This window comes from Bison bison, unplaced genomic scaffold (assembly GCF_000754665.1).
Source record: "Bison bison bison isolate TAMUID 2011002044 unplaced genomic scaffold, Bison_UMD1.0 scf7180017864249, whole genome shotgun sequence".
NCBI classification, from domain to species: Eukaryota; Metazoa; Chordata; class Mammalia; order Artiodactyla; family Bovidae; genus Bison; species Bison bison.
The window spans coordinates 1966017-1974722 of NW_011494821.1; the positions used below are offsets into that span (position 1 = coordinate 1966017).

At 40.2% G+C, this 8706-nt stretch overlaps 3 protein-coding genes across 3 annotated transcripts in view; 1 reads left to right on the forward strand and 2 right to left on the reverse strand.

Moving 5' to 3' along the window:
- KIAA0753 (KIAA0753 ortholog) overlaps positions 1–8148 on the reverse strand; it is a 66574-nt gene extending 58426 nt beyond the window's left edge. Inside the window, exon 1 of the mRNA XM_010847444.1 lies at positions 8070–8148. The gene's annotated coding sequence lies outside the window, so the exon portion shown is untranslated. The remainder of the gene's footprint in view (positions 1–8069) is intronic.
- TXNDC17 (thioredoxin domain containing 17) lies at positions 14–2221 on the forward strand. Its single transcript, XM_010847437.1, has 4 exons — positions 14–222; positions 785–866; positions 1276–1351; positions 1984–2221. Exons 1-4 carry the CDS (start codon positions 78–80, stop codon positions 2050–2052), a joined length of 372 nt encoding a protein of 123 aa, XP_010845739.1. The 5' UTR covers positions 14–77; the 3' UTR covers positions 2053–2221.
- MED31 (mediator complex subunit 31) overlaps positions 3459–8706 on the reverse strand; it is a 5740-nt gene continuing 492 nt past the window's right edge. Inside the window, exons 2-4 of the mRNA XM_010847436.1 lie at positions 8070–8147; positions 7506–7602; positions 3459–3833 (exon numbers count right to left, since the gene is read on the reverse strand). Of these exons, the coding sequence (XP_010845738.1) occupies positions 3641–3833; positions 7506–7602; positions 8070–8147 (368 nt within the window). The 3' untranslated portion in view covers positions 3459–3640. The remainder of the gene's footprint in view (positions 3834–7505; positions 7603–8069; positions 8148–8706) is intronic.

Consider the following 8706-nt stretch of genomic DNA (forward strand, 5'->3'; position numbering starts at 1 on the left):
GCCCCACCCCGCACAGAACCCCGCCCCGCAGTGGCGGAACCCGAGACGTCCCTTGTGTTCCGAGGCACGCTTTCCCGATGGCCAGCTACGAAGAGGTGAGCGTGTCCGGCTACGAGGAGTTCATGCAGGTGGTGGAGCAGCACAGTGACAAGACCATTTTCGCCTACTTTTCTGGTTCTAAGGACGCCGAAGGGAAAAGCTGGTGCCCCGACTGCGTGCAGGGTGAGGCCAGGATTCGGGAGGCAGCTAGCTGCCCAGAGGAAGTGGCTGGAAGGCCGAGGTTATAGCCAGATAGCCGGGTGGAGAGGAAGCGGAGGGAGTCTTGCTCCTGGACTCCCGCAGGGCGATTTGAGCTTTCCTCTTGCCTTTTCCTGCCCTGTTCCGACTCTCAATATATTAAGACCTTCCTGCCCCACCAAAAGTGCTCTTCTAATCATTCGATCCAGGTAATCTTGGAATCTAGTCTTTTAGAACTTTTCACTTCCCTGGTATGACTAGTGTCTTGCAAGACACGTGAGACGGTCTCTTCTCCGTAATTCAGCAAAGATTTATGTCTTTGATTGTGCTGGGCGCTGTGGCCTGGGGACAAATCAGGACTGAGAGTCGGACCTTACCCTTAAAGGAGTTCTGATTTCTCAAATCCACCTAACTTGTGTTAACCTCAGTTAACTGCACGGTAGTCTAAGTACTTACCAAGACTGAAGGGGAGAGGGACGCCGATTGTCAGCGCCTGATTGTAGAGTTGGTGTGTAATTATTTTCATTTTTATCAACTTTTTAAAAAGCTGAACCAGTCGTACGAGAGGGGCTGAAGCATGTTGGTGAAGGATGTGTGTTCATCTACTGCCAAGTAGGAGAAAAACCTTAGTAAGTGGCAATGGGTACTCTATTTCTCAGACACGCACTAGACTTTTGCATACAGGCGAGAAGGGCCTTTGTGATTCAGCTTCTGAGTTCTAAGGTTCAGTCGTGGATAAGTCAAGCAAGTAAAAGATATTTTTGAATGTTCAGCCATTTGTATTAGGTAAGGGCAATTCAATAATTTGGCCTGATGTTAGTTCAGAACTTAATTGCCTTTACATTTATTTTATATCTTAGTATATATTCACTTAAATGAAATTTTGCACAGGAGAATAGGTCATAGACCTCAAGGTTTTTTAAATGTTTACAACAAAAATGATTACTAAAGGCTAAAAGTGGGAATGTATCAAATATCCAGCTGACTTTAAGATACCAAGTAAATCTTTTTCATGATCATTTTCTCTTTTTGAAATAGTTGGAAAGATCCAAATAATGACTTCAGGAAAAACCTGAAATTAACTGCAGTGCCTACACTACTTAAGTATGGAACAGTGAGTATCCTTCTTTAACTGTTTTGGAGATACAATTCACCCTATCAACACTCTTCACTTGTTCTGGATTCAAATTTGAAAAGATTTTGACATTTCATCCCAAACATCATACTGCTCTCTGCAATGCATTCAAAACAGACAACTTGGCCGTTCATCCCTATGGCCAATCCCAATAACATATTAATAATGCAAATACTGGGGTTTTTTCGTGCCTTTTAAAAGCCACTCTTATTTTAAAATTCTGTAACCACTGCTGAAGAAGGCTGATTCACATATAATTCCTTAAAACAGTGGCATCAATAGTTGTTTTCAACTTAATTCATAATCCTGGAGGAAATGAAAGGGCACCTCCTCTAGTCATGGCCCTGGGATTCTCAATTAGAGTTAAGGGGAAGGGGTGAAATTGGGCTTGCTCTCTCCTGTTTTAGTCCACGGAACCAAGTATTTTAATGATTCACCTTAAGGTAAATATCTTAACCATTTCATAAAACTTGTTACAACTAGTTGATAGTTTCTGTATGGCCTAATTTCTCTGTTCCAAGACTTGTGTCATTCAAAGCATAACAACTCATTCCCTTCCTAATAACATTTTTGTAACCGTGGGTTAAGATATGACTGTTCTTCTCTTACAGCCTCAAAAACTGGTAGAATCTGAGTGTCTTCAGGCCAACCTTGTGGAGATGTTGTTTTCTGAAGATTAAGATTTGCTGATGGCAAATTATGTCTATTTCCTGATTTGCTCTACTATAAAAGAAACTGTATGCCTACTTTGAATTCATGTTAACAAAAAGTAAATTAATAAAGGATGATGTAAAAGAAATCAGTATATATCTAAACAATAGAGCACTATTAAAATGCTCATGAACCCTCAAGTTTGCTTTAATATAAGGGTATTTTGGGGCTTCTCCATTGGCTTAGCGGTAAAGAATCTGCCTGCAATGCAGGGGATGTTATGGGTTCTATCCCTGGGATGGGAAGATCCACTGGAGGAGGAAATGGCAACCCACTCCAGTATTCCTGCCTGGAAAATTCCATGGACAGAGGAGCCTGGCAGGCTACAGTCCATGGGGTTGCAAAGAGCTGGACACAACTTAGTAACTAAACAACAACAAGGGTACTTTTAAGCTACCGTAGATAAAGTAAGTCTTTAGGAGTGGCAGTAGTAGCACAAAGGTATTAGTGGAGATGACAAATACCTAAAAGACCCTAATAGTCCAGTAGACAGCTTCCAATTTGAGTTAGGATCTTTTACCTTAAATTCCATGAATTTACAAAGAATCATCATTCCTAAAACACCTTTGGCTTTACAGTGTAGAACTTAACCTAACCACTGAAGGAAAGTCCAGCGCCATCTACTCCAGCCTCTGCCTAATGCTGGCAGTGTTGTTACAGCTCTCTGGATGTGCTTCGCTGGGATGAGGTGGGTGGCCGAGAGATCAGAGACTGTATAACCTAGTGGTGGGAAGGACTCCAGTCTGTGAGTCAGTCTCACTGATTATGACTAACTGTAACCCTAGGCAAGTTATTTAACCTGTCTAAACCTCAGTTTCCTCCTTTATGAACATGGATCATTCTGAGGATAAAATGAGAATGCAGCTAAGCCTAGGGCCTGGGTTTGTGGTATCTGCCAAATAAATGTCAGCTTTCTCAAATGAGTACAAGTATCTGAGGCTCCTCACTTTTGTTCTAGTCCAAGGTCAAGAGTCCAATTAGTAGTTAACTACCAGTTTTCTCCCTGCCGTTACTAGGTCAGTGACATACCAATGATTCTTCCTTAAAGCTCTCCTGCAAAGCAACCCGTGACACAGGTATGTCTCCAGCCTGTAGAATTTAAGAACCTTAATGCAGTTCCTAGTGTCTGATGTCAAGAGGTCACTGATTATCACTCGGCAGAGGACGGGTCGGGTAGCTGATGTGAGGGACCGCAAGGCTCCAGGAGACAGACCTGTCCCAGGCCCCACTGTACATGAGGAGCAGGGTTTGGCTTGGTGGCCCTCCCCTTACCTCATGCCCCACTGCCTTAAATAGGTCTGCAGCACCTAACATTTCTGTTCTTCAGACATTTCTGTGTTAAATACTAATAAAAGCTTACAAATCCACAGAGAAATCAAAGTAAAACAATTCTGGTTTAACAAATAATCTAGTAACAATAAGAGTTCAATTAAATAAGCACACTAACAGTTCTGGCTGCTACCATAATAAAGGTACGTAGGAACAGTCTTGTTTTTTGTCTTCACTGTACAAAAGCAATATATACATGTCTTAGGAGCCTGGTGGGGACCCAGCTTTTTACTTTCCCGACGCGTTATTCTGCTGTTGCTGCTCTGCCAGGGCTTGCTGAAGGCGCATCCGCTTCCGGGAATAGTGCTGCCAGTGCAGAATCTGCTGCTCGTCAATAAACTTCGCACACTGAGCGTTCACCAGCTCCTTGCGGAAGTGCTCGTACTGGAGCAGCTCTAACATGTGTAAACACTGAGGGTACCTGGGGTCAAGTTTATAAGTTAATGATTGACGTAGTAATACCACGCTCTAGTTAACTCACTTAAACATGCTTTTGCAGTCTATCATTTCTGTAACATTAACTTGGTATACTTTGGTGATACATTTTTTTTTCCTGCTTATACAGAAAAGCTAATCATCAAAAGTCAGCACAATTTTCAAATGTGAGAAAATGTAAGCTTAGAAAAATTAAATAATTTACCTAAGACCACACAGTAACTGGTAAACAGTGTAACTGTCAACTGGTAACACAATAACTGGTCAACATCTGGGGGCAAATCACACTATTCTCTTCTGGTGATTTCCAAGGTAAGGAACAGGAACACTTTATTTTCATAATTATGTGTTTAATACTTATTGGTTTTCCATAAACTATGGTAAGAAGACAGCTTTTAAAAGTGAGTCAACTTCAGAAAAAACTATGCACAGATATTGTATTCCTGTTTTCCACAGGGATATAACAATTCTGAAATTATGTACATATACTCTGACGTTGAGCAAGTACACTATAAACAGAAAGCCAAACTTCTGGCTCTCAGAAAAGTAGTTTCAGATAAGGAAGGGGGAAGGCTAGAATGAATCCTGTTATTAAGTTGGAATTGAAAACATCAGGATGAACTCATGGCTTTATACACACACACACACAGATATAGAAATAGATACACACAGACACATTTCTAGCTTTATGTGTTGAGAAAGCCTTGAATCAACGACACTCCAGGACCAATGAGCACACCAGGTACCCAGATCATGGGTTTTAAATAGTATTATCCAGGGTTGGTTGGAGACATGGCTAATGCTACGGCTAACACAGGAAAGTACAAGATGAGCCTGGACTATTACATAGTGGCAGAAAGAAAAATGCTCAAAAAATATACGGATTTGTTGAAAGTACACAGGAGCCAATTTGAAGGGGCTCCCATTGGCTATATCTGGGATCACTAGTTCAAGAAGATACATAATTATAACCCACAAGATAAAGAATCCAGGAGTCCATACTGATGTAACTTTATAAAATGAATAAATCAGGAACAAGGAAATATTCTGTCCTTACAACTGAATTTCAACAAACAAAATGAATAAAGAATTATGGAATTAGAAAATCACCACAGAAAAAGCTTTCAAGCAAGTATTTTCCATAGATTGCCAAAGTTAGGTAAAAGACTGAAATATGAAACACGATACTTACATAGTCTCAAAGCATTGCCTCACAAGATAGGTATTAAATACAAAGCGAAAAACAAGTAACTTGATACAGAGAAAACTAGCAGCCACCAGCTGAACCAGGTCATCAAAAGTCTGGGGTGGAGCCTGAGCTCTGCATTCAATGCTGCTGGTCTGAGGACCACAGCAGGGCCCAAGGCCATGTTTCCTTATTGAACATTTGCTTCCTATACTCCAGAGATACATAGTTGGTTGTAATTCTCAGCAGCTAAGCCTGGAAAGCCCTACTCACACCTACTCTAGCTATTTCCTTCTCATGAGGATGTTCTATCAACAAAGACCTAGGTTTGAAACCAGCTCTGCCCATTCTCCAGCTGGGTGTCCTTGAATAGGGTACTTAATCCTTCTTAAGGATTAGTTTCTTCCTCCGTAAAATAAATTAATGTGATACCCAAGAGGACTGTCTTCAAGTAACAAATGCTACTTCTCAATAACTGGAACTTAAGACATACAGTGGTCATTTATAAGACTTGGAGAAGACCATGCTCAAAATAAGGGACTATAAATATTTTAATAGGCTACAATTATAGCATCAACCAACAAGATGAAATAGAGGACATACAAAAGCAAAGTTTGCATTTAGATTTTTTTTTAAACAAATTAGAAATAAATGGAGAACTCAACTAACATCACTGATGAAAATGAGAACTGAAGGATTTTAGCTGACATAAAGCTCCCAGCAAATCAACACTGTGAATCTTTGAATGTAAGAGATAAATTACAGCTGCAGGTCATGGCTATTAGTGAAATTGTGGAGGAAATTGTCTAGAAGAGGTAACTGCTCCTCTGCTCTAGCCAATGACTGACCTGGGAGAACAAATACCTGGGGTTACCATATCTTCCAGAATTTTAAAGAGAAGCTAGAAATCTGAATCAAAATATGAAACTCTCCAATCTTTAAATGTTGGCAACTAGTAAACAAAAACCTTGTGCAGAAATGAAATGGGGGTTAATTTGCAGCCTCTCTTAAATTTAAATATCTGAATGGTTATTCTTCAAGAAGGCATAGATTGGTTCTGGATTAATTCAGGGACAAAACTCAGAACATGAGTTAAAGTTATATAGAGGTATATCATGTTATAGGACTTCCCTGGTGGCTCAGACGGTAAAGCATCTGTCTACAATGCGGGAGACCCAGGTTCGAGCTCTGGGTTGGGAAGATCCCCTGGAGAAGAAAATGGCAATCCACTCCAGTACTATTGCCTGGAAAATCCCATGGACAGAGGAGCCCGGTAGGCTACAATCTATGGGATCGCAAAGAGTTGGACACGATAATACAAGGAGGAACTTTATGGAATCTAGCTAACAATGGAATTGGCAGCCCCTGATGGAGTAGTATGTGTTCACTGGAAACCTCCAGCCAGTAAACAGATGACCATCTCAGCAATGTTGTGGGTAAAATTGAACCTGACGGTGTCTAGGGCTCAGTGTCCAACACTGAGTCTCTAAGTCTATGATACATACATATAACATGTTGCAATCTAGTAAAAAAAAAAATCTTTTCTCTGGATTATTAAATGAATAAGTGGTTCTTTTATAAAGGGCCAGTAAGGTGGCAAGGGTCCCACAGGCAAAAGGAGGATGTGGACTTCATAAATCAGCTGTTATTAGACAGAGAAAAGTGGCTTGGCCAAATTACAAGTCTGAAACATTCTCCTCTCAAACTTGTTTGTTTAGGGGAAAAAAAAGACTAGACGTGTCAACACTGCTTTTTGACTATCTATTTAAGACAAAGCAGAGGTGGGAGTTCAAGGCTTATTTTTTACCATTAAAAAGAAATGTTTGTGATTATAATATGCTCCTTGCATTTCAGTAAGCCTTAAAACGAGAGTATCTATTGCACAACCTGAATGATAAATTCATGTATTTATTATGTAAGATATATAAAATTAGAAAGCAGCTATTAAGACTTGGGTAAGGTTACCTTCTTCAGAAACCCTTGCTTACAAGTAAGTGCCCCTTTCTATGTTCTTTCATTTTCAGGCTATGGCTGTCATTGCATATATAGACTGCGGGTTCCTTGAGGTCAGAACTCAGTGAGATGCAGGGAGTGGTATAAGATAAGGTCAGAGAAGACAGGGACAGATCACACAGGACTAAGAGACTAGATTTTCTTCTGCATGCAATTGGAAGCGACCAAAGGGTTCTAATGGAATGTAATTTCTATTTTTAAGAGACCAAGTTGGCTTCTGTGTAGAAAATGGTTCTTCTTTGTTTGGCAGGGCAGGGAGAAAGGAGGAATACCAATAAGTAGATAACTGCAGTTAAGTTAGAGATGAGTGTGTCTCATATTAAAATGGAGGCAACTGAAAGGAGACCAGAGATTCAACAGGTATTTTTTCCAACGTGAAAATAAGAAGTCTATTAAATATCAGTGCTTTGGGGTATAAGAAAGTACACACACATTTAGGACTATAAAAATTAAACTTACTTTAGATACTTGGCATATTCTGGTTCTTTCCAGTAAAGCAAGTACTTAAGATAATTAACAAAAGCTTTATCTTTGAAGTAACCTCTTTGGGCAAGAACTGAAAGGCATAAAAAAAAACAATACATCTGTAGAGCACACCAGTCCTTGGACTACTGATTTGTGACTCACATAATCGTAAAGAATTTACTTACATAACATTCCCACCACCAACACACACTGAATTCAAAACAGAAGTCCCAGTTTGCTCAATTATATATACCAGTATAAGGGCAACAGTCATTCCATTCCATTGAGAATGTGTCAGACTAGATACTAAAGTCATCCCTCAGAATCCATAGGGAGTTGGTTCTAAGAGACCCCGCAGACACGAGAATCCACAGGTGCTCCAATCCCTTGTACAAAACAACACAGTGCCGGGATGGTGTTGTCACCCTCAGGATGGGCAGATTCCACCAACTGAGGCTGCATCCAAGGATACAAAGGGCCGATAGTACTATGAATTTTGACTCTTCTATCAGAAATCACAATGAGCTACTCAATTCAATGAGGTGCTCAACAACTTACAGTTAAGGTAATTTGGGTTGGCTAAACACTGTACAAATTCCAACTCCAACTGAAACCGCAGTCGATTTCCAGCATCATCTAGGACAGAAGATAGCAAAATCATCCAAATAAATGTCACTGTATATAATACTGATTTGTAGACAGAGAACAGCAGTACAGACACCTGACTAATGCTGGGTTACATGAAGAAGAGCGTGCAAAGGTTTTCCTAAACTGGGTGTGGGAGGAGAAAAACCTTCCTTAGAAGTCTAAGGAAAGCAAAGCCCTGATTTTAATTAAAAAAAAAAAAAAAAAAAAGTTTCTCTAAAGTTAAATTATCAAAGAAAACAAGATCATACATGGAGCAGAACATTAATCACTCATGAGCCACTATGTTGGAACTTCACAGTGATCACTAGGATAAGCTGCAGCAATGTGCCTTGCCTTAGTTTGAAAATGCGTTACAAGCTGTTAAGTGATCAAGCTTAGCAAAAACAAAGTAAATGCTAAATCCATCAAGAGACGTTCAGAATGCAAGATGAAAGAGACCCTGGTGAGTATGCAAGATCAAGAAACGCGTGCTTAGGTGAGACCCGTCAGTGGCACAGTAATACAAGAGTTCGCTGACGATATTTTAAACTTAGGCAAGCTCATCTGA

Coding starts and splice junctions, on each gene's coding strand:
- TXNDC17 (XM_010847437.1), top strand. CDS start 78: ATGGCCAGCTACGAAGAGGTGAGCGTGTCCGGCTACGAGGAGTTCATG. Junction 223..784: donor GTGCCCCGACTGCGTGCAGG/GTGAGGCCAGGA, acceptor CTTTTTAAAAAG/CTGAACCAGTCGTACGAGAG. Junction 867..1,275: donor CAAGTAGGAGAAAAACCTTA/GTAAGTGGCAAT, acceptor TTTTTGAAATAG/TTGGAAAGATCCAAATAATG.